This window comes from Balaenoptera borealis (genome assembly GCF_965194805.1).
Source record: "Balaenoptera borealis genome assembly, chromosome: 1".
NCBI classification, from domain to species: Eukaryota; Metazoa; Chordata; class Mammalia; order Artiodactyla; family Balaenopteridae; genus Balaenoptera; species Balaenoptera borealis.
In genome coordinates, this window is record NC_138860.1 from 171,747,844 (window position 1) to 171,772,868 (window position 25,025).

General features: G+C 40.2%; 1 protein-coding gene across 14 annotated transcripts in view; it reads right to left on the reverse strand.

The window, feature by feature from the left end:
* Nucleotides 1-1,431: 1,431 nt before the first annotated feature.
* The window catches only part of GMEB1 (glucocorticoid modulatory element binding protein 1), a 29,140-nt gene continuing 5,546 nt past the window's right edge, over nt 1,432-25,025 (reverse strand). For 4 of the 14 annotated variants that reach the window (XM_082348118.1, XM_082348120.1, XM_082348119.1 and 1 more), the window contains 10 exons: nt 24,323-24,465; nt 23,976-24,133; nt 17,310-17,422; nt 16,402-16,526; nt 15,256-15,359; nt 12,631-12,788; nt 10,869-11,000; nt 9,376-9,513; nt 6,344-6,466; nt 1,432-3,736 (listed from right to left, as the gene is read on the reverse strand). In XM_082348118.1, coding sequence (XP_082204244.1) covers nt 3,036-3,736; nt 6,344-6,466; nt 9,376-9,513; nt 10,869-11,000; nt 12,631-12,788; nt 15,256-15,359; nt 16,402-16,526; nt 17,310-17,422; nt 23,976-24,103 — 1,722 coding nt within the window. In that variant the 5' untranslated portion in view covers nt 24,104-24,133; nt 24,323-24,465 and the 3' untranslated portion in view covers nt 1,432-3,035. Of the gene's footprint in view, nt 3,737-6,343; nt 6,467-9,375; nt 9,514-10,868; nt 11,001-12,630; nt 12,789-15,255; nt 15,360-16,401; nt 16,527-17,309; nt 17,423-17,814; nt 17,917-19,195; nt 19,386-23,975; nt 24,134-24,322; nt 24,466-25,025 lie in introns of those variants that run through there. The other 10 variants (XM_082348122.1, XM_082348113.1, XM_082348124.1 and 7 more) reach the window with 7 other exon arrangements.

Here is a 25,025-nt window from a genome sequence, read left to right on the forward strand (position 1 = left end):
TGCCTGAGCTGCTGACTCTGCCTAGCTCTGGAGACAGAAGCAACGAGAGACTTAGGATTTTGTTCCCCTCTTGTATAAGTAAGTCCAACTACTTGAAAATGGAATGCAAAAAAAGTAGCCAAAAATGGTCTCTCCTAAATCAGGTTAGGTATGTATCTTCTCCAGGAAGTACTCCCATATTTGCTGACCCCTGCCTCCAAACTGGGTTAGATGCTTGACCCCTTGTTCCCTCTTCTCCCAGCCAATAGCTCTATCACTGCACTTACCCCAATATGATGATTTGTTTCAGTATCTCACTAGAGAAAGGCTTAACCATTTTGTACCCTTGGTAGCCTTCTGAAACCTACGGACCAACACTCGGAACAATGTTTATCAATGCATGAAATAAAATACATAGCATTACAAAGGAAACCAATTATTATATTGAAATATAGTTCTTAACTCCAGACAACCTCTGGAGAATGAATCCCTTGGGTGCATGGACTGAGCCTTCATCTCTGTACTGCCAGTGCCTAGCACAAAGCCTGGCACATAGATGGTACTTACAAATGTTTATTTAATGAATGAACAGAAAGATTAGATGGCTACTGCCAACTCAGCCTGAGGAATGATTCATTGCAACTGCTTGTGTACATACCAGTGGCTTGCATGTGCCTCACCCCGTCTGAGATCTAGACCAGGGCTGTGAGGAAACCCACACGCAAGAATGGGTACATAGCATCTAGCAATAATGACAGGCTACTGGAAGACCAGGAAAACAACAAAGCTCATGTATTTCCACCAGTTGGAATATTCAGATAGTGAAAGTAAACAGGCTCTGTCTTTAGGAGGTGATCTCTTGACTTTGGAAGCATGACGCTCACACTACTTTAAAACACTACCAACAGCTCTGACGGAGGAAAGAAAGGAACCTGAGCTAGTGAGCAGGTGTTCTCCAGGGCTCCTCCTCTGTCCTGATTTGAGCCTCTTGTCTCTGGGAAAGATAAAAGTGTCCCTAAAAACCGCAGTAGGGGTGACATGTGCCTTTCTAGGTTCAAGTAGCAGTTTTAGGCTTAGGCAGAAATTTTGTTTTTGTTTATGTACCAACAGAAAACCTAAAGAAGCAAGAAATAAAAGCCACTTCCCTCACTAAAGATATATAAAGGGCCAAAGGTTTGTTCTAAACTGACTGCTATGTCTACTAAATATTTTGAAAAGAAAAATAAAACCCCAATCTTAAAGCTGAAAACCACAACTGTATGGGGTTCAGAAATCTCACCCATAAGGCTTTTAAGATTGACCCTTTCAAGTTAGAGGGCTTCTCTAGCTATACACAGCTATCTGAGGGATGGCAGGACGCAGTTTTCACTTGCTTAACAACAGGGTTTCCAACATCTGTTGGAAGAAACATAGCTTCAGGTGGGTGCCTTCAAAAAAAAAGGAAACTACAGGTCAAAGTTTTGTATTTAATTAAAAAAAAAAAGACTCTCCCACTCCTGAAGTGTATGCTTTCTTTTTTGACCTATTTTTCTTTTAAATTGTCTGCAGTTTCCCTATATTTTTCCTAGTGCAGTAAACAATGCAATCAAAGAAACAAAAAACAGGCTCCGCTCTTGCCCCAGACACTGAAGATGGTCAAAGAGAAGGAATCACAGCACGGAAAATGGGCCCATCTCTAAATATACAAAAACATAAAAAAAAAAGAGAAAACAAAATAACGCCCCCCCCAAAGATATTATTATTACATTCCTGGTACATTTCCTATAATATAATGTTGCAGACAATGCTTCTTTCCCAGGGAGTCCAGCTCGCTCAGGAGGTGACATCTACTCGGTGCCGCAGGATGGGGTGGGGTGTTGAGTCTTCCCTGCCAAATCTAAGGTTTTTTTATGAGCTCAATATCTCACAGAAACATCTGTGGTATCAATGGTACATATGAATCTAAAAGGGGATGAAGGCAGGCAGGCACCTGTCACTGTTCTCTGAATCAGCCAAAAATCTGAAGAGCGTGGGATCCAGGAGACAGACGCCATTAACCACTGAGGGACGGAGGGTAGAACAGAGGAAGCACCAAATGAGTGGCTGCTTTTGGTTCCAAAGCCAAAAAAGGGCCCCACAAAAAAGGGCAGCTGGTCTGGATGAGGAACTCTCCTGCTCCTGGAGTCATGCAATAAAAATGATGGCCTTGGAGCCCCACCCCGAGAACAGCCACAGTCCAAGAATCACAGCAATTTACACATCACACAGTTTGCAAATGAATGGACTAGGAGGGTAAGTGTTTTAACAAAGTGGGGGGCAAGGTGAACCTGAACCCCAAAGCACAGCTGTGACGTCTCTGGATTTCTATTTCTGCCAAGCCACAGGCCTCTGACGCCACTTGCTTGGTGGAAATGTACCCTTCTTCTTAACACTGGCCTTGCCTCAAAACGGCACCCATGATAGTAACCCTCAGAGATATTAAGAGGCATCAGTTGCACTTCTGGAAGTAAGATAACTTCCTTGCCCCATCCTGGCCAAAGCACTTCCCTTTTTAAGCTGCTGCTGGTACGCTACCTTCCCCTCCAAGCAGAGTGCAACTTACTTTTGTTTCAGACTTTTGCATTGGCCTCTGAGGGCCCCTTCCAGGATACAAAATAAAGTCTCCTTCTGCATCCACGTGTGAGTGGGTTGCCTTCCAGGGTCAGATTTGTGTTCCCTGGTTTGGTCAATGCACCTTTATGAGAACAAAACCACATGTGTACACAGACAGACTAGCCTGGAAAGGGCTTTCTGGATAGGGTTTCTGGTTATCTTGATGCCTCCCCTAAAAGAAATAACTTTCTTGGTGTAAGAGGATTAGGACATTGAGTGACCTACTCTCAACTTCCGGAAGGGCAGCTTGTTTTGTCCATTTTTCAATGAGGGGGTGGAAGGGACCCAACCTGTTCAGTTACAACAACAAGATTTTGTTTTTTAAAAAAAAGGATCCTATGTGGAAATGAGTGGGACAATGATAAAAATAAACAAATAATTAAAATTCCAAACCAAAACATATCTCCTGGCCCCGAGACCCCCACTTAATCCTCTAAGACCACAATCTCCACATTGTGGACTTGATGCTGGTGTTCTTCCATCTCAGCCATGACTTTCTCCTCAGTCCTCAGTTCTGTCTCCAAAATGACTGCTTTGCCCTCAGCATCCTCAGCCTCTGGGTCTGGGGCTGGGTCAATCTCAATGATGGTCTGCCCATCCTCTGAGGTGCTTTCAACAGCCTGGATGGCTGAGGTCAGGCCAGACTCCATGGCCACCAACTCCACAGGGCTCACCATGGTGGTCATGTTGCCCAGGGTAGTCCCATCCTGCATGGCGGTGGAGCTTAGCAGTGCCAGGCTAGATGAAGGGTGGATGGTCACTGTGTCTGGTGAGCTGCTCTTGGCAGATGAGACCACTGTGGCATAACGGAAGAGCTGAGGGCCAGAAGGCAGTGTGTGGACAGTCACAGGACTGGAGCCCTGGCTGAGGGTGGCCACTGGAATATTGCCCATGGAAAATGACTGACCCACGGGGGTGATGGTGATGGGTGAGATGACTGTGAACTGAGGCTGCTGGACAGGAGGAGAAGGGCTCAGGACGGTGGTAGAGGCTGGCCGCTGGAGCCGGGGCCTTTTGGGAGGCTTAGGGGTGCTCACAGGCATCAATACCACATTTTGAACCGTCTGGGATTTCAGCCTGGGATCCTGAGCTTGCTTCTTCTGCTCTTCCAACTGGCGTTCCAAGTCTATGGAAAAAAGACAGACTTTGTGTGGAGAGAAGTATAATCTTGGGAACAGTAAACTGGGAGTGAGGAGACCTGGGGTCTTGCCCTGGTTTTGCTACTATGTAGCCTCAGGCAAGTCATTTCATTGTTTTCAGGAAGAAACTAGACTGGATGGTCTTTAAAATCCCTCCAGTTACTACATGTCATTGTGTGATTATAGGCAGGTCAATAATTCAGAATCTTTTCGTGCTGTGATCCTACTACAGCTCAACTCTAGAAGCTCCTGTGGCATTTTGTCACTTGTCACCAAAATGCAAACCGAAGAAGTCTCCAGTTGGTCTAGCAGCTTATATATGCTCTGCCTGGGTCTACAGATGAAAATAATATCTGCATAATCCCTTTGCAACTGCCATGGACCCACGAAGGAGCTACAATGGCCACTCTGAAAAGCAGTGATTCCCAAACTGTCCTTCAAGGCAGGATCACTTGCTGGTGACCCAGATGGCTTTAGTCTACCATTAGCCCCCAGAGAAGTCTACAGAAAGTTACAGAGGAAGTCCCTAAGAATTACAGAACTGAAGGAGGTCTTAAGAGTTCTAACACATTCATTTTGACATAGATCCAGAGAGATAAAGCAACTTGCTTACGGTTACAGAGCATGGGCCAAAACAAAAGTCTTCTGATAGTCAACTTGGTGGCTTTTCGACCCCAATACACCTATCACTATCCCTCTCCCAAGGGTCCAATCCAACCTTGATGACCACTGGTGAGTCTGGTTCTACACCAGAACTTCTCTATTGCTTAGCACCTGATAAGCATCCAATAAATAACCAGTTACACCTGTAGAGCACCTTGCTCACTGTGGAACACCCAGAGCAAGTCAACTCCTTGTTTGGAATAAAAGGAGTAGGTAGTGATAAAGAACACATTCAAAAATGTTAAAACACTGCCTTTTACGGTTATAAGATAATGCATTTTTTCCAACTTTAGTAGTAATCAAAGAAATGTGAACCTAAACAAGATACCAAATCTATAATTTTTAAAAAGTTAAATCAGGGTGTATTATAAAAAAACAACGCCCATTGTTGGTGAGCTCAAACTTGTGATGTAAATTGGTATAATCTTCTTGGAAATTTGACAATAGGTCACAAGACTCCATAAACAAATTATCAATACCATTTAACCTCAAGCTTAAACGGTATTGATATTGTGAAGTAGTTTAAAAGAACATAAGAAGAAAAGTTATATTCATACAAGTTCACTGCAACAAAATAAGCTACTGAAGAAAATTTTGAAAATTTAAATTCATCCCTAGAAGAATGTCTAGGTAAAATACTGGTAGCAACTTGGAAAAATATTAATATGTCACAGTGAAAAAAGCAGAAAACACAACTTTATGTATACTGTGGTTATAACTAAAATGATATGGACAAGGGACCAGAAGCCTACATTTCTAACAAAAACCATTTTTCAGATGGTGTAAAGTTTCAAGGTGGAAGACGGCATTGGACTATGAATAAGAAGACAGAGTTCTACTCTGGGCTTCACTGTCAAGGAGTGATGTGGTCCCAGGCAAATCATTTATCCTCTCTGTGCCTCTACTGGGTTATCTGTAAAATAAGGAAACAGCCTATAATATTCCTAGAAAGATCAAATGAAAAAGGGCATCTCTGAGAATACCTGGTAAACCGAATTTAAAATATAAACTGGGCATAAAAGTAAGTTTAAAACAACCTAAATTGTTCTTCTCTTACCAAATGATCTTTCTTGCCTCTTGTCTTCATGACCGACTATTATAATATATTCTACGTCATTTAAGACTGATAATCCGTACCTCCAACTTGTTTTGCATCTTTCACTGCCTTACCTCCTCCAAAAGCTTCTCTTGATTCTTTTCTGGGTATAAATGATAACTCCCTTTGTTCCACCACTATACCTGCTATATGCCTCTGTTACAAAACTGACTACTTTTTGCACTTATTTCTAAGTCTGCTTTCCCTTGAGTTCCTTGAAAGCCCTCAAGAGACTGAGGCTACCTTATTCAACATTTTATTTCTAAAACCTACCTTGGAGACCAGCACAAAGTACTTATTAAAAAGAGTTAAATTATCCATGTGCTCATAATTTCTGATTACCAGAAATAATGAAAGTGCTAAATGTATATCAAAAGACTCAGTATTAATAATGTAAAAAAGACAAAGGCCAATTTTCTTCTTCTGCCACTTATATTACTGGACTAATGGAGTGATCTAGCAGACATCTTAATCCTCCAAAGATATAGAAGGAGGATCATGTTGCTGGCTTTCTTTTCTTTTCCTTTGTGTTTCCTCTGCTTCCCACCACTCCACCTCACCTAGGACTATGTACAAAGAAAAAGCCAAATCTGATACTATGTGAGTTGAAAGAAAGAAAGAGAGAGAGAGACAGAAAGAGAGACAGAGAGAGAAGGAAGAAAGGACAGAGGGAAGGAGGGAGGGAGGGAAGGGACGGAAGGAGGGAGGAAGGGAGGAAGGAAGGAAAGAAAGAAGAAGCAAGCCAATCTAGTCCCAACAGAAGTCAACAAAGAAATGGCAAGACTCAAGGATATTAGTATAATATCGCCTAAGAAAAGAGAGAAGTTATACATACCTGTCAGAGTATAGAGAAATTGCTCTTCTCCCTGCTCTACTTGGTTCCTTCTGTTGTCCAAAACCTTCTTGACTGTGTCCATTAGGCCAAACGTATGTGCTACATTGTTGAGAACAGCAGCATCTATTTAAAACAAAAGACATGTCTGTCCAGTTAAAACAGAAATGTTCCACCAACTCCCTATTGTGCTGCTTATAAATATAAAACACTGTTCCCCTTTATTTTTTTATTTTTTTGGCCGCGCCGCGCGGCCTGTAGGATCTTAGTTCCCTGACCAGGGATTGAACCCGTGCCCCCTGCAGTGGAAGCATGGAGCCCTAACCACTGGACCTCCAGGGGAAGTCCCTCTGTTCCCCTTTAAACAAAACTTCTTGAAAGAGCTGTCAGTAACTGGTCATTACTTCCTTAACTCAGACCACTTTTCCACCTACAACTCTCTTCCACAGTTGTCTCATCCAGTTCCATGGTTTTGAATATCATGGACATGCTAAGAATTTCCACATGTAGATCTCCAGCCCAGACCTCTTTCCTGCATTACAGATTAATACTTCTGTTGAGCCAAATGGCTTCTCCATTTGAAGCCCTCATAAGCATCTCAATTAAACAAGTCAAAAACCCATTCTGATTTCTTCTCCCAGTGGTCTTCATCTCAGGAAATTTTACCACCACTCACAGCTCAGACCAAAAATATATGAGTCATCCTGGATTTCTTTCTTTTTCACCCTACATCCAATCCATCAGCAAGACTTGTCAGTTCCACATTCAAAATATAAGCCCAATATGATCACTTCTTCCCAGGTCTACCACTACCCACTCTAATCCACGCTACCATCATCTCTTGCCTGGACTAATTCCTTCAAGAGTTTCCCAACTGGTCTTCTTGTTTCTACTCTTGCCCCATATAATCTATTCTCCCCACAGCAACCACAGTGATCTTTTAAAAATATAAATAAATCTGAGGGACTTCCCTGGTGGTACAGTGGTTAAGAATCTGCCTGCCAATGCAGGGGACACAGGTTCGATCCCTGGTCTGGGAAGATCCCACACGCTGCAGAGCAACTAAGCCCGTGTACCTAGAGCCTGTGCTCTGCAACAAGAGAAGCCACCACAATGAGAAGCCCACACACTGCAACGAAGAGTAGCCCCTGCTTGCCGCAACTAGAGAAACCCCACGCGCAACAACGAAGACCCAACGCAGCCAAAAATAAATAAATAAATAAAATAAAAATTTTAAAAATTAGTTAAGACTGTCATGGGGTCATTAGAAATTGTCAAACGTGATAATTCCCTCAATTACAAGCAAGTGAAGAAATAATCTTGAAAATATTAATGAGTTTGATTCCATTAAAGATATAAAAATAAAAAAACTATATTAAAAAAATATAAATATATCTGATCACTTCACTCCCCTGCTCAAAATCACTATGATGGCTTACCATCACCTTAAAATAAAACCCAAAGTTCTGACGAAAGCTTATCTAAACTGTCCCCTCTGCTCCTGTCCAACCTCATCACCTACCACTCTCTCCATTAATTAGTCCTCTGGAGCCACGTCAGTGCTTCTCTAATTCTTTGAACCCACCAAGTTCATTGTAACTTCAAGATCTTTGTTCCCTCTGCCTGGAATGCAGACGATAGTTCTGGAAGCCTTAAACTAACAGAATATGAGAACTGTCTAAAACCAGGTGGATTTCTCCAATTTTCAGACTCTATATATCTACTTTGTATCTATATCGAGAGAGAGAGAGAGAGAGAAAGAGATTGCTTTCTGGCACCATTTACAAGGCAAAAATTACCTGTGGAAAAAGCAATGCCAGACCTGAGTTCAAAACCTAGTTATGCTAAAAATAGAGCTACCATATATGATCCAGTAATCCCACTCCTGGGCATATATCCAGAAAAGATGAAAACTCTAATTCGAAAAGATACACGCACTCCAATGTTCATAGCAGCAATTTACAATTCACAGTAACCAAGACATGGAAGCAACCTAAGTGTCCATCAACAGATGAATGGACAGAGACGATGTGGTATATATATCCAAAGGAATATTTCTTAGCTATAAAAACAGAATGAAATATTGCCATTTGCAGCAAGGTGGATGGACCTAGAGAATAACATACTAAGTAAGAGAAAGACAAATAACACTTACATGTGGAAGCAAAAAGTAATACAAATGAATTTATTTACAAAACAGAAACAGACTCACAGACATAGAAAAAAAACTTATGGTTACCAAAGGGGAAGTGAGGAAGGGATAAATTAGGAGTATGGGATTAACAGATACACACTACTATGTATAAAATACATAAGCAACAAGGATCTACTGTATAGCACAGGGAACTATATTCAATATCTTCTAATAACCTATAATGGAAAATAATTTGAAAAAATACACACACATAGGGGCTTCCCTGGTGGCACAGTAGTTAAGAACCCGCCTGCCAATGCAGGGGACACGGGTTCAAGCCCTGGTCCGGGAAGATCCCACATGCTGCAGAGCAACTAAGCCCGTGCGCCACACCTACTGAGCCTGCGCTCTAGAGCCCGCGAGCCACAACTACTGAAGCCCACGTGCCACAACTACTGAAGCCCGCACACCTAGAGCCCGTGCTCCGCAACAAGAGAAGCCACCACAATGAGAAGCCCGCGCACCGCAACAAAGAGTAGCCCCCACTCGCCGCAGCTAGAGAACGCCCGCACACAGTAACGAAGACCCAACGCAGCCAAAAACAAAATAAATTAAATAGAAAGAAATTTAAAAACACACACACACATATATATAACTGAATCACTTCGCTGTACACCTGAAACTAACACAATATTGTTAATCAACTATACCTCAATAAAAAAAAAAATTTTACAATTCAAAAAAAAAAAAAACCCTAGCTATGAACTTTGGATAGTAACTTTTTATGAGCCTTAGTTTCCTAACCTGTAAAATGAGGATAATAATACCTATACCTCAGTGTTTCATGAGGCTAACATGATCTGCCTACAATGACTGCTATTGTTAGGATTAGTGTGTTTACCTGTGACTTGGAAGGGAGCCTGGATAAGCCGCTGCTGAACTCCCCTGAGTAGCTCCTCTATTTCCTTCTGTATATTGCAGACAACCTCTTCCATCAGTCCTACATCAGCTATTCCTTTCCAGAACATCAAAGTGTCCTCTGGCAAAAGAGGGATAAGACAGAGGGTAAACAAGGGACGCTACATATACTTAGGCATATCTCTACAACGTTAAATTCAAAATTATTTCGATTCAAAATGATTTTTTTTTCCATGCTGCACAGCTTGTAGGATCTGTTCCCTGACCAGGGATTGAAACCGGGCCACAGCAGTGAAAGCCCAGAATCCTAACCACTAGGCCACCAGGGAACCCCCCTCAAAATGATTTCTTATTGGGCTATTTCTGGGAAAAGAAAAGAAGCCTTTGGAACACTAGCTGCCTCCCTGGGTTGGTATCTAATTATTTGAACTCTGCAGCAAAATAGGGACTTGTGATAATTGCCTCAATTTGTCATGCCTCTGGCTACAGGGAACGGGTATCTTCCTCCAATAAAAATATTAAATGAAATATTTAATAAATACTAAAGCATTTATTTAAATAATTTAATTTAAAATTAAATAATACATAATATTTTAAATGTTAAGTAATAAAGAAATTAAATTAAGTTAAAGATATACTCCCTCTAATCCTATACTTAAAAAACCAAAATAAAGGGACTTCCCTGGTGGTCCAGTGGGTAAGACTCCACGCTCCCAATGCAGGGGGGCCTGGGTTTAATCCTGGTCGGGGAACTAGATCCCGCATGCATGCCGCAACTAAGAGTTCGCATGCTGCAACTAAGAAGTCCACATGCCGCAACGAAGATCCCACGTGCCGTAACTAAGACCCGGCGCAGCCAAAATAAATAAATATTTAAAAAAAAAAACAAAACAAAAAACACAATAAAACAGTTGAATAGGTGGGGTTATAAGCTCCCTGAGGGCAGAAGCTATGTCTTTTCATCTATCTAGATCTAGCAACAGTACCAGCTAAAAACAGGCAGCAATAAATATTTGTTAAATAAATTAATGAATGAAGGATGATGTGAAGCTTCTCCTCCCCTCTAAGTGAATCATCGTTAATCACCATCCTCTACACCACCTGCTACCTAATTTTTTCTTCTAACATCTTGCAGCTTGGTTTTTCTAACAAATGTGCCAAAGTTGGAGTCAGTGTGACAGGATAAAAAGCATGGACTTCAGAGTTAAACAGATGAATTCAGTTAAACAGCTGAATTACTAGTTGTGTGACTGGTCTTAGGCAGGGTGCTGACCCTTTCTGAGTCTCAATTTCTTCATAAAATCTGACTTTACAGGGCTATTGCTTGGATTAAAATAAGATGTTTGCAGCTGTAATTAGTATTAATATGCATAAGAAAAACCAGCACAAGTAATGAAGAGGCCTTCTGTGTCCATAATTATAATGGTGATAAGAGTCACAAAACCTTACAAGAAATCTGAGCCCCATAGAAAGTACCTGAAATTTCCTCTGAGTCTTTCTTCATGCCCTCCTCTGTGGCCATGGTGACAGCAGCAGTGAGAGCCGAGTTCCATTCCAGCCCTGCCTCTTCCATGCTCTCTTCTGAGATGGCAATCTGTGTGATGCTACCTAAAAGCAGTCCATTAGAGGGAAGGCCTGTGAATTTTATGAAAAAGTCACAACTATCCTCTATCTCAGACAGCCAAAGAGATCCTGTTATTTAACTTTCTAACCTTTTGCCTGCACGTCCCTATATTAAAAACTAGAATCCTAGGTAATCCACGATGAATACTGGATTTCCTAAATAAAACCTGCCTTGCAAAAGAAAATGCTTTCTTCTTACTCTGAATAGAAAGTGAAAGATAACTTACAAAATCACAAAAGAGCAATCTGCTTTCTGAGCAGTTATGTTTTCGAAAGAGACAGAAGGTGGGCACGACTGCCAGGCTGCAGGCCCCAGACTTGGTGAGGATGAGGAGGACTTGAAATAATTTAAAAGAAAATTACAGTCAAGAGCCCTACTACAAGCATGTTTGATACTAACCATCTAGAATACATGAAGTTGCTGTAACTTATTTATCAGGCTATGTAAGAGAAAGCAAGAGAAATGAGACCAAAATAAATCAGATACGAGATCCATGAATAGCAGATTCACAGAGGAAAAAACTACTGCTATCAATTTTATATTAAGGTTTTAAACAAAAAGAATTGAGAAGAATCAAACTGATCCAGACAGAAATATAGACAAGTGTGGACTCTCCACACTGGAGGATATCAATAATCAAGCAAACAAGTAATATCACTATGGATGATCAAGTAAAGAAGTTTCAGCATAATGAAAAGGAAGTAGATAATTTCACAGCATTTTTCACTTTTCAAGTGAAAGTGTCACACCACCAAATATTCAAACTGCTAGATATTTTACACTTTCCTGAAAGGAACTTAGGTTCCAAGAAATTTGGCTTCTACTCACCCAGTGGTTACTCACAGAACATTAGGACTGACCAAAAGAAACCTTGAGAAGTCATTTTTAAACCACAATACTTCCCTTACATCCTTTAGCGTTCTTGTGTCTCTGTCAGGCATATTTATAAGCCTCCTGGAAGTAGTTTAGACATATTCTATCTAAGAATTTTAGCTGTGCTAAGTCTCCAGCTGAATGAAATCCTTAATAATAACCTCATATGGCTATATCTTTCCTAGAGAGCCCTTGTCCCAAGCTCAACAATACTGAAGTTAAGTGTGTGCCCATCCTATCTCATTTGTGAAGAAGCCTCAGCTTGCTTATCTGAATTCCTTACAGACAGAGCTCTTTGATCCTTACAGCAGTCTCCAGAGTCCAGCCCAGCCAATGACACACTGTCTTTGATACATCTCAGTTCAACAGCTGAAAACCGTTCTCCGTTCTAATCCACCCGCCTGCCTTGACCACTAGAAGAGCAAAGGATTTTTAAAACAATCTGATTTCAAAGATATGTCAAGTGGCACCAAAGTGAGACTGTTAAATAAGCATTATATGGATCACCTTTCTAACGTTTACCATGCACTGTAATAAAGAAACAAGGAAGGAGGTCTGGCCAATAGGAATCATTTGGGAGAAAACAAAGAGAGTTCTTTCTAAAGCATGGACTCCCACCCAAGATTACCATACCTTACATTAACGCTCTCGAGAACTGAAAAAAGAAACACAAAGGAGAAATGAGGGGAAAAGTGCTACTGAAAAACACAGTGGGTTTTCAGGTGGTTTCCTACCCCCTACCATCAGCCGAAGTGGGTGTCTGCACCACACTTGTCTGCTGTCCTGGCACTGGAGCTCTTGCACTGCTGATCAGAAGATCAAATTTGGTGCTTCTGCAGGTATTGGAGCAAACCTTGTCATGTTGGTAAAAATCAATCTGTCCGGAGTCCATCATTTTCCTGTGCAAAGAGAGACAAGAAGTACCAATTCAGCCTGCACTTCATCTTGAAGGGACAAATAGAGACAAAGTTGCTGAGTCCCTTCTATATGTTAATGAAACCTAATAGTATTAAAAGTCATTAGGGGCTTCCCTGATGGCGCAGTGGTTGAGAATCTGCCTGCCAATGCAGAGGACACGGGTTCAAGCCCTGGTCTGGGAAGATCCCACATGCCGCGGAGCGACTAGGCCCGTGAGCCACAATTACTGAGCCTGCGCGTCTGGAGCCTGTGCTCCGCAACAAGAGAGACCACGATAATGAGAGGCCCGCGCACCGCGATGAAGAATGGCCCCCACTTGCCGCAACTAGAGATAAGCCCTAGCACAGAAACGAAGACCCAACACAGCCATAAACAAATAAATAATTAAATAATTTAAAAGTCATTAGGTTGCAGAAATTCTAATTGGGGCTATAAAATGTTCATTGGTCCTGCCCACATTTACAAGTACTCCTCTTCCCTCCTTAGCCTACTCATTATGAGTACTCTCTTTTATTTCCCGTTATCACAAAGTTTTAGACATATACTCCTGACAATAGCTAAATTTCCCCATAGAATCTCATTGAAACGAAGCCCAAAAGGGGAAAAGACTAACTCATATCCCAGCACAAATGAGAAATGCCACAGAGGGATTAGAATTTTGTGATTAGATTCTGATGTATTAGTACTTGTAGACCAGCAAGATCTGTTGCCACTTCTGGAGACATAAAACTTCAGCACATTTCTTTCCTTTAAAAAAAAAAGAAGAGATAACTCTCCTATAAATACAGAGCAAAGTTGATTATACTAAACCCCCACTATAAAATGTCCTTATAACTAGATTCACAAGACGTTATTATAGGCCATGAGCAAAGCCATGAGGTATTTTAATTACAGTAAACTCTATGTTATAATGTTACTTGGCTTTCACTAAAGATTTTTTAGACACTCTGAGTCTTTTACATTTGGGGAAAGTTGGCATACACTTGTTTTTCTGGGCAAATAAAACAAGCCAAGAACAAAAAAAAAAAGAAAGTTAAAGGTATTCACCCCCAATTTCGTTCAACTACTGATTAATGCATACAAATCATCTGGAATGAATTTTTTTTTAATTATGTCTCTGACTATAAAAATCATACATAAAGAAAAAAACATTTTCTGTGGAAAGTACAGAAAACTATAAAGAAAACAGCTGCTCTTTAAAAAAATATCCAACACAGAGATAATATCAACATTTCAGCATATTTTCTTCTACTAAATTTACTTATATATGTGTGTTTTTTAAAACAACTAAATTAATTGATATTACATTTTGTTTTCTTCCTTACATCATAAGCATTTTCCATGTAAAAACTCTTTAGAAATATTTTAATGACCTCATAATATCCCATAGTATAAACTCATATATATTTAGATGAGCCATAATTTACTTTAGATACACCTTGATTGTATATTAAAGCAGACTGTAATTTTCACCATCATAAATTATGTTGCAATGAACACTTTTATACTTGAATCTCTATAAGCACTATAGATTTCTCTTAAGACAGATTCCTTAAAAAAATTAAAGACAAAAGGTAAGAGGTTTTTAAGGCTCTTGATACATGTTCTGCGGGGAACTTTTAATTCTTAACCACATTTTAAAATTTTCTATCAATAGTTGAGTGCTCAAGAAATACCAACTAATGTTAATTTCACCAAGGAGTGGGGTGGATTACAATGATAAACTTGCTGCATAAAGAGATGGGAGTGGGGATACTGTACATTCTAAAGTTTATTTCTGGGACTTCCCTGGTGGTGCAGTGGGTAAGACTCCACGCTGCCAATGCAGGGGGCCCGGGTTCGATCCCTGATTTGGGAACTAGATCCCATATGCACGCCGCAACTAAGAGTCTGCATGCCGCAACTAAGAGTCTGCATGCCGCAACTAAGACCGGGCGCAGCTTAAATAAATAAATATTTAAAAACAAAACAAATAAAGTTTATTTCTATGGTACAATGACGGTAAGGATTGCATTCGCTGTGCATAATTGTTACTTACGAACAGCACCCTTCTACTCTACCAGATTATCCCAGGATTTGTCCATCAGCCCACATCTCCGTCGTTGTCAAGCTTTCTTAGCACCAGGCTTAGCTCTGCCTATGCTGAGTGATCTCAAGCTGGACTGTCATCTACTCCTGAGCTTCCCTTCCCAGAGAAGATCTTGCCCAACATTCTGACATCAGAAGAATTTGTCCTAGATGCTGGGAAGAGTCAATTTAATTCAATTTTTCTTCTCTCACAGGGATTTTAAGAACAAGTTGATGAAGGTCAAATAATACATGGATTGTTTAAGCCAATCCTTCAGGCAGAATAAAAATTCAAATTAAGAAGACTGGATTCTCTGGATTCCACCATGATTAAGTGCCCCACAGTCAGTTGAAAGGTATGAACTTGCTATTAGAGCTCACCTGAGCATGATTCCACCCAGACGAATAGCTCTCTTCCAGTCCTTCAGGGTGGACTTGCCAGCCAGATGAACAAAATGCTTGGGGCTGATCAACTGATCATTGAACTAATGTAAAAAGTAAAGTCCAAAATAATCCAATGTTAATTTAGGCAGGCCAAGAGGGAAAGAAAGACATAACTCTACTTGTTATGTACAAAAAATACCCAAATGACATCTTTAGTCATAGCCTTGTATTCTCCATCCTCCCGCCCTATTGTGCTAGAGAAGATGATCCTTCTCTGGACACAGTGCCCTGTCCTGGTACGAAGCTACAGAAGACACGAGGAGGGTCAGAGATTAATATACTGATTAGGATCTAAAATCCATTTATGCCCTGAATCAAGCAGATGGGTCCAATGTTGCAAAGGCTATTTAAACTGAAGTAATCTATCCAGCCCTAATGACAAGATTCAGGATCTGGTAGAAAGAATAAGGATGGTAGAAACCAACAGCACTACAAAGCCTCGAAGCTCTGTAATTCTTAATGATTCTAGGATGATGCCACTGATGGTGACTACTATCTATGGGTCAGCTGTGGCTACCAGTGGAGACAGAATAAGCAATTATTTCCACATTGTGCTCTCATGAAGATTACTTATTTTTATCAGTAATAATTTTTAATAAACTCTACCAAATTACACACCAGTGTAAGGCATTTTACATATATGATCTCACTTCATCTTCTAGCAACCTTACTGTGTGCGTATGTGTGTATAATTATTTGTATTTTAACATATGAGGCTCTGAAATATTAAATAACTTGATCAAGGTCACCTAGCTAGTCAGTGATAGAGATGGGACTCCATTCATTCAACAAATATTTACTGATAAATATGACAAGCCCTATTCTAGGTACTGGGGATACAATGGTGAACAAGATAGACAAATTCTCAGCTCTCAAAGGACTTATATTCTGGTGGGACTTGAATCCAGGTCAATTTCACTCCAAAGTCCCTATTTTTTTTTTTTTTTTTTTACTGTGATACAAAGGGACACCACAAAATTAAAAACATTGACACGGTGGAAGAGAGAGAAGGAGCACTAAAACCATACCCTTTGAAAACAAGGAGACCCAAAATAGGCCCCAGCAAGGAGAGAAGACAATTACCTTGACACACTTTACATTTATTCCTGGGCATACAAACTTCTTCCAAAGGAGAATGGCTTTGCTCTCCCCACAAGTTATGGGGTAAGCAATTTCCATATCCTCATTTGCTTCTATAGTGCTTGCATCTTGAAAATGGAAAAAATATCATTTATTTATCAAACACTCTTCCCCAAAGCTTAATTCAGAATCTCTAGTCTCCTGGTTCCTCTGAGGGGCTAACAGTTCACACTGGTTGGTACTGTTTAGGAATCTTCTGGAAGAAGTTTGGCATAACAGCTCTCTTACCAAGCTCCCACTATGTGCCAGACGCTGTGCTGTGTGCTTTTATAGGCTTAATCTTTTTTAGTTCTTAAAACAATCCTGTGAGGCAGTGATTGTTTCCTATGTCCCTGTGTAGGACTCAGAAAGGTGAAGGGACTTTCCCAAGGACACACAGCTAAGAAGTGAGAATGTGGGATTCAAACTCAGGTTTGTCTAACTTCAGTTTCTTTCCACTGACTGCCTTCCAATCAACACCTCATCAGCAACTTCCCTAATGACAGAGATCAACCTTGAGGCTCCAATTTCTTTGAGGGATTTCTATTGATGAAAAATCTTTTCAGCAACCCTAGCAAATTCACATTAAACATCAACGGACAGCCCTAGCATCTTAGGCAGCGGTGTCTCTAGATGTGCCATCATCAAATTGATGGCTACAGCACTGGTAGGGCACACTGGGTAGGGGGGAAAAATAAGGCACAAAAGGCAAGAAGTCTCAACCAAGGAACCTAAGGTCGAAAGTACTAGAACAGGGTTTCCCTGGTGGTCCAGTGGTTAAGACTCCCCACCTCCACTGCAGGGGGCACGGGTTCCGCATACCTTGAGGTATGGCCAAAAAAAAAAAGTACTAGAACAACAAAAAGACTTACCAATCCCTTCTTCAATTTTGTGTATCGTGTGAGTTTCTACTGCCACAACTGCCCTGTTGTTCTCGGATCCGGCTTCATAAATCCTGTTGTAAAAGTGTCCATCGATAAACAAACTACATAAATCATGAAAAAATTAATATTCACAGCATGGGGTTAAGAAATTTGTTTTAATCTCTCTCAAAAGGAATAAAATAATATACTCTACAACCCGATGTTAGTGCTTTGACTAGTGCCCCAGTGTATTTAAATTCTAAGCTGCCCGGGACTGCTTAGCAGCTACTACCATGGAAATGAATCAACAACTTTCCTCACCCCAAAGGAAAGTTCCTCTCGCTACTGTATTTACAGCGCCACTTGCTACTATTTTACACCAGACTTTTCCCTAACTTTAAAAGCTCATGACATAAAGTGCTGCTTCAAGTATAAGATTAAGTCACATTATAGATTTATCCAAATAAGACTAAAAAGTAATACTGTTAGTTCAAACCAGGAAGAACCTACTGACCACAGAAGTTGATGTCCCTTGTTGGAATCTAGGAACTTTAGTCATTTTTACACTTTAGCATTTTTTAAGTCACCATAATCAAACTATAGACATGAGCAGAACCTAGTTAAAAAAAAAAAAAAAAAAGTAAGAGAGACATTATGCCCAAAGTAACTAGCAGTAACTAGAGGTACCACTTAAGGAAAATCTCTCTCCAAAATGTTTCTACCTTCTAAGAAATGGGCTCAGAACACCTAACACGATACACTGACATCCTTTGTTCAATTTCCATAATAAACCTAACGTGTTAATTATTGCACTTGTTACCCTAAAGCACTGCCTGAATAATCTCCTTTGCATCAGTGATTAGCCATCCGCATGGTGACACCTCTAGCACAGACCTCCCTTCTGAATTCCACACCAGGACACGATTAACTGCTAAATAAATAAATACATTTGGATATTCCATAGGACTTTATTGAATTCATTATGTCTAAAATAACCAAGTTCTCTTTCCTCTCCCACCTCCCAAACTACTCTTCTTCCTATATTCCCCATCCTTGTAATGGCACCACCCAGCACACAGTAGCCTAAAACAGAAGCCTGGGAATTACACTGAATTTCTCCCTTTTCCTCCTCCTCAACTCCCACATAGTCAGTCACCAAGTCCTGCCAGATGCATCTCCTTAACACCAGCCATCCTCCCTGTCTATTTCCACCACTACCGCCTTAATTCAGGCTGCATCATCTCTAGTCTGAACTGGTCTCCTTGCATCTACCTGATCTTCTATATTCCTTCCAGAGTGATCATGTAACGCCCTCCTCAAAACCCTTCAAGAATCCTCTCCCTGCTGCTAAAATAAAGCCCCAAATCCTTAATATGATATTTAAGTCCCTCCAAGATCTGGCCCCTGGTTTCATCTCTCACCAAATCCCACCAGACAATCCAAGCCCCAATCATACCAAACTATTTGTAGTTCCCAAAACTGCCATCTTCTTTTACACCGTCTATTTTTGCTCTTCTCCCTCTTCCCAGAACATCCTTCCCCATCTTTTGTTTTTTAATGAGTAGCCTATATGATGCTTTTCCTTCCATCTCAATCCTCCAGTATAATCACCCACTTCCTCCTTTGTGATGCAACTGTACTTTAGGCTTTTGTCACAACAACTATAACACTTCATACTATATACTTGTTTACCTGTCTCTCTTTCTCCTTGGGCATAATCTAAAAGGTCCCTGAGAAGGAGTTCCCTGGTGGCCTAGTGGTTAGGATTCCAGGCTTTCACTACCATGGCCCGGGTTCAATCCCTGGTTAGGGAGCTGAGATCCCGCAAGCCACGTGCAAAAAAAAAAAAAAAAAGTCCCTGAGAGCAGAGATTACATTTTATTCATTTTGTATACCTGGCATGTCGTGTGCTAACTGGAACATGGCACAGCACACAATAAATGACCGGTAAATGAATGAGGAGTGTGATACACATGAGAGACTGCTGCTTCTGCAATTCCGTGGTTGTCCAGTGGTTAGGACATGGTGCTCTCACTGCCAGGGGCCCAGGTTCGATCCCTGGTCAGGGAACTAAGATCTGGCAAGCTGCAGCGTGGCCAAAAAAAACAAACAAACCACTGCTTCAAGTAAATTTGGTAAGCTCATTCTAACTTGACCAGTATGTGCAAAATCCTTTAAAAGAATAAATTCTTGTCTATACATAATTTCAACAACTGGAAAATTGCACTTGGGGTGGGAAGTCAGGGAATAGTCTATATTTTTATGGGCAAACAAGATTTTATCAGGGAAAATCTTTCTAAAGCAACTCAGGATAGTGATGGATTTAGCCTAATTCTCTATACCTACTACAATTATGGTAAAAAAATTATAAAATATGTTTAAAATGTTAAGGCGTTATGAGATACCGACATGCCTTATGAATCATCGAAGTGAGGTAAAATTATGTTTACTAGAGTTTTAAAGTTAAGTCTACATCATTGTATTCTAATTCACTGAAAACTGAAAATCCACAGAGTTAAGTTCTTTTTATCTTGAATGATAAGGAAAGATATTCTGATTAATTGAATGTGGAATTATTACATAAACTAAGGCGTACCCTACTGATCTGAAAGAGTTTATACAGCTTCCTAAGGCCTTAAACTTACTACTAGGGAGGGATATGAGCATGATAAGGAAAGTAAGGTCACTACTCCTCAAATTGAACTATTCCACTCAGCACACTGAGTAAATTTATGTAATATTAAAATCACCAGTCCCTGATCTCATTGTTAAAAACTCTGTTATGAATCCAAAATGAATTGGAAAGCCAAGAATGGTGATGGAATCTTAGCACCTTCACTCCTCCTGAGGACTTTTTAAGTATGTTTTAAAGGTTTTATTTGAAAAAGTTAATAACCATCTTTTTTTGTTTTTAAAGAGAAAGCATAGGCTGAACAAGCCTTCTTTGTTGAAAAACTCCCAGAATTAAAAGTCTTCTTAGTATCTTAGTACCTGAGTACCTCAGTATCTATGTTTTTAAAAAAAGTTGAATGTGGACATATTTTAAAACCAATCTAGGGACTTCCCTGGTGGCACAGTGGTTAAGAATCCGCCTGCCAATACAGGGGACACAGGTTCGATCCCTGGTCCGGAAAGATCCTACATGTCGTGAAGCAACTAAGCCCGTGCAACTACTGAGCCTCCATGCCACAACTACTGAAGCCCACGCGCCTAGAGCCCGTGCTCCACAACAAGAGAAGCCACTGCAATGAAAAGCCTGCGCACCAAAACAAAGAGTAGCCCCCGCTAGCCGCAACTAGAGAAAGCCCGCGCACAGTAATGAAGACCCAACACAGCCAAAAATAAATACATAAAAAGAAAAAAACCAATCTAGTATTATTATGAAAGTATCATCTTACACAATGCGTCAGGTTCTATGTATTCATATTAAGAGACTGTTACCAGACACTCGACTTTTGCTTCACAATGTATTCCTGAAAATGTGTATATGATGAATATTTGAGAAAGTATAAAATGTCATATATGTAAAAGCTAAAAAGATGGGCAAGAGGAATTATATACTGAAATCTAAAAATACTTATATAAAATCCCTAATTATTTCTTGCCTTTTGAATATAATCTTTACCAATTTATTCCCAGCAATTCATACATACTCTTTGATTGTTTCTCTCCTTCATACTTGAACTGTAGCCAAGCAGGTTAAGTGTGATGAGGCTGAAGACTGACACCTGATGATTTCCATCTTTGTCTCAAGTGTATTAAAATTATGAGACCAGTATTTCTTATCACTAGAATCACTGTTTTTTGTACCCTGCTCATTTTTATAAAATGAGGCTAAAATGCAATAAAATATTCAAATAATAAAATAATACAACTAAAAAAATCAACCGACAGGCATCTCAAAATGCAATACCTCAAAAAAAAAAAAATGCAATACCTCAAAATGTTTATTCACTAGCTCATGCACTAAAATTCAGTGTAAACAGTGGAGTGGGGAGTCAATATATGTTGTACAAAGATCCCTCTACCTAAGCAAGCAATGAGAGGTTTCTAGAAAAGGCAATATCATTTGGAAAATAAAAAAGACAAACAGAAAAATAAGTGGAACCAAATCTTCAAAAGAATTAAGTCTCTAAGTAGCAGAGACGTTTTTTCTGTCTCTACTAGGGACAGGACAAGTGACAACTGGAGTACTTTAGGAAAGACAGAAGAAATGATGACTCCATAAGAAAATAAATCTGCGGAGAACTAAAGAACCTGTCCTTTAATTCTTCCTGATGTTACCCTACCTCAAAAGGTAACAACTACAAGTATGTGTATGTGTATCAAACAAAATTCCCAAACAAATGAGTTTGAGTAAGCATGCATAATCTGTTGGTGCCAATAAAAATTTAAACCACTCTATAGGCTATATGTTAGGCATTATTTATACCAACTTACCCTTATAGACCTTAGAATATTTCCTTTATGCTTAACAATATTCAGAAATGTCACCAAACTATGTTTATATTTTAAAAAAGAAAAAGAAAAAGTCCTTATCTTTTACAGATACATACTAATGTCTGGGATTTGCTTCAAAAAAATTCAGGAGTGGGTGGATGTAGAGATGAAATAAGACTGGCCATGTGAAAAAAAAAAAAAAAAATAGGACTGGCCATGTGTTGATAACTGTTGAAGCTGGGTGATGGATGCTTACATGGGGGTTCATTATATTTTCATTATTTTGGGGTATATTTGAAATTTCCTATACTAAAAAGCTTTTTAAATTACCAAGATAGGTTAACTGTTTTTCTCCAGAAATTTTTAAGGCAAGGTACATTACTTAGTAGACTGGAATTGGATTACAGCCGTCCCTTGGTATCAGTGGGGGATTGCTTCTAGGACACCCCTGCAAATACCAAAATCCACAGATGTCCAAGTCCCTTATAAAATGGCATAGTACTGAATATTTGTATATAACCTACTCACATCCTCCCATATACTTTATTTATTTACTTTTTTATTTAAAATTTTTTTTTTTATTTTTGGCTGTGTTAGGTCTTCATTGCTGTGCACAGGCTTTCTCTAGTTGTGGCGAGCAGGGGCTACTCTTCATTGCAGTGCACAGGCTTCTCATTGCGGTGGCTTCTCTTGTTGCAGAGCACGGGCTCTAGGCACGTGGGCTTCAGTAGCTGCAACACACAGGCTAGGTAGCTGTGGCACGCAGGCCCTAGAGCAAGCAGGCTTCAGTAGTTGTGGCGCATGGGCTCAGTAGTTGTGGCTCACGAGCTCTAGGGCACAGGCTAAGTAGTTGCAGCATGCGGGCTCTAGGGCACACGGGCTTCAGTAGTTGTGGCGCGTGGGCTCAGTAGTTGTGGCTCGCAGCCTCTAGAGTGCAGGCTCAGTAGTTGTGGCGCACGGGCTTAGCTGCTCCACAGCATGTGGGATCTCCTCGGACCAGGGAGCGAACCTGTGTCCCCTGCATTGGCAGGTAGATTCTTAACCACTGAGCCACCAGGGAAGTCCCTCCCATATACTTTAAATCATCTCTAGATTACTTATAATATCTAATACAATGTAAATGTTATGTAAATAGTTGCTTTCATGTGGCAAATTCAATTTTGCTTTTTCAAACTTTCTGGATTTTTTTCTTTTTTTAATATTTTTTATCCAAGGTTGGTTGAATCCGTGGATGCGGAACCTACAGATACAGAGGGCCAACTGTATATGTTTGCCCAAGAACACTTCTGATCCTTGAAGAATCTTTTATACATTCCCCAAAATAAAATAACTACCCCCCTGGGACTTCCCTGGCAGTCCAGTGGTTAAGACTCCATGCTTCTAATGCAGGGGGCACGGGTTCCTCCCCTAGTCAGGGAACTAAGATCCCACGTGCCACGCGGCAAAGCCAAAAAAAACAAAAAAACAAAAAAAACTGTATTTGACAAAACGAAAAAAAAAACTTCAAAAATAAAAAAAAAATTTTTTTTAAATAACTACCCCCCTCTTCTCTCTGTAGATCTAGTTCCCATTTAACTTTCAAGACCACCGAAAAATCTTATCTCTTCTTTCAAATTCATAGTGATCCTCTGAATTCAAAAGCACATCCTAACCATGCCACTCTGAACTTCTTAGGTTTTGCCATGTAAGTGATCTCTTTATTTACAAACATGTATTTTTGCCTTGCACAACTAGACTACAAGCTCCATGATGGTTGGAACCATGTGCTATATTTCTTTCAACACCTTTGAAATACGTTATGTAATGGTAGGTCGTTGATAAATATTTTTTTGATAGACTAAGCTTAGTAATTTGCCCATCCACGAGGGTCCAGAGAACTTCTGGTAGGAATACTTTTACAGTTGCCTATTCTCCTCTGACTCTAACTACACTGTCTTTTGGTAAACATGTACCAAGGCCTGGTGCTAAACAGTGTGGATAAGTAAGCTGAGGGAACCATGTAACTTACCCCCAAGGAACTCACAGTAGAGAAGACAGAGAGAGACAAGGAAACAGCAAACTGTTGTAATAAGTACTGAATGACAAATATAGCACACAATACATTACAGAGATGAAAACTTAGCTCTAAGAGTTTTATGTTGAATGTTCCACTGTGCTAAATCACCTTAAAGTTATAATTTCTCACTTTTTGAACCTCCCAAATTTTTCAAAATATTCAAATCTCTAGTCACTTACCCTTGTTGTACAGGCTGTAACTGCAAGATCACTTGGGTTTTGGTATCTTCAGCATTCTCCCCTTCATTTCCTTCAGTGGGTACCACAACCACATCCCCCACTGGGACACTCACTTCCGCATTAGCCATCTTTCACATGAAGTCAGATAGCTGGAGCTGCTGTCAGAAACAAGTAGCACCAGTAACTTTGTCTGGTTTGAAAAGATGGCAACCATAGGAAAGGAACACCAAGATAATAACTATTAATTCCCAGGGCACCCTGCAGATCATGGTCCTCTGAAAAAGATGGGAACTGTGAGAAGGGGCTGACATAGGCTCTGATCTTTCCAGAAATGCCTTAGTACTCACTTGTTATTGTAGGTTTTCTTAGTATGTGTGATTCACCCAGTGGTATGCTAGAGCCAGCTCTACCAGCTCCTGAGAACCAACTGTGCACATCGCTTCCCAACTCCAAGTTTAGTGACATCAAGTTGGTAGCTTGAAATCAGTTGCTGGGAGAATATACACCACAGAAATTGACAAACATTACAAATCAGGAAATTTTTTCTTCTAGAGAGCTGGTTTACAGCACACCACTAGTTCCATCCCAAACTAAGCTCCTAGGAAGTAAGAATCATCTATTTTCTTTGCAACCAGCCATTATACCTCATCAAGTGCTCTGTCCTTTGTGAGTAGATACTAATAAGCAGATACTAATAAGTATCTGCTAACTAAACTAAGTTGTATGGGAAAAAGAAAGATGGTTCGCATCGTGTGGTTTTTTAATAAATGCTGAATCCAACTGCATGACCTCCAGGAACGTCTTAATACCTCTTTGCCTCATATTGAATGGAGATAGGGTCTTGCCTGACATCTCCCCTGCAGAGCTGTTGGGGAAACCACTGTCCAGTACCACAAACTCCTTGACTCTAAAGTAACTCAAAGCATTATCTCAATCTTAATGAAAACTCAGAGGGCCCCAAGTTATTCTGCTGCTGTTAGTCTTCACAGCTGAAAAGATAGAGTCACATAAGAGAATATGGATAAGAACACTCTATTTACTTAGATATGT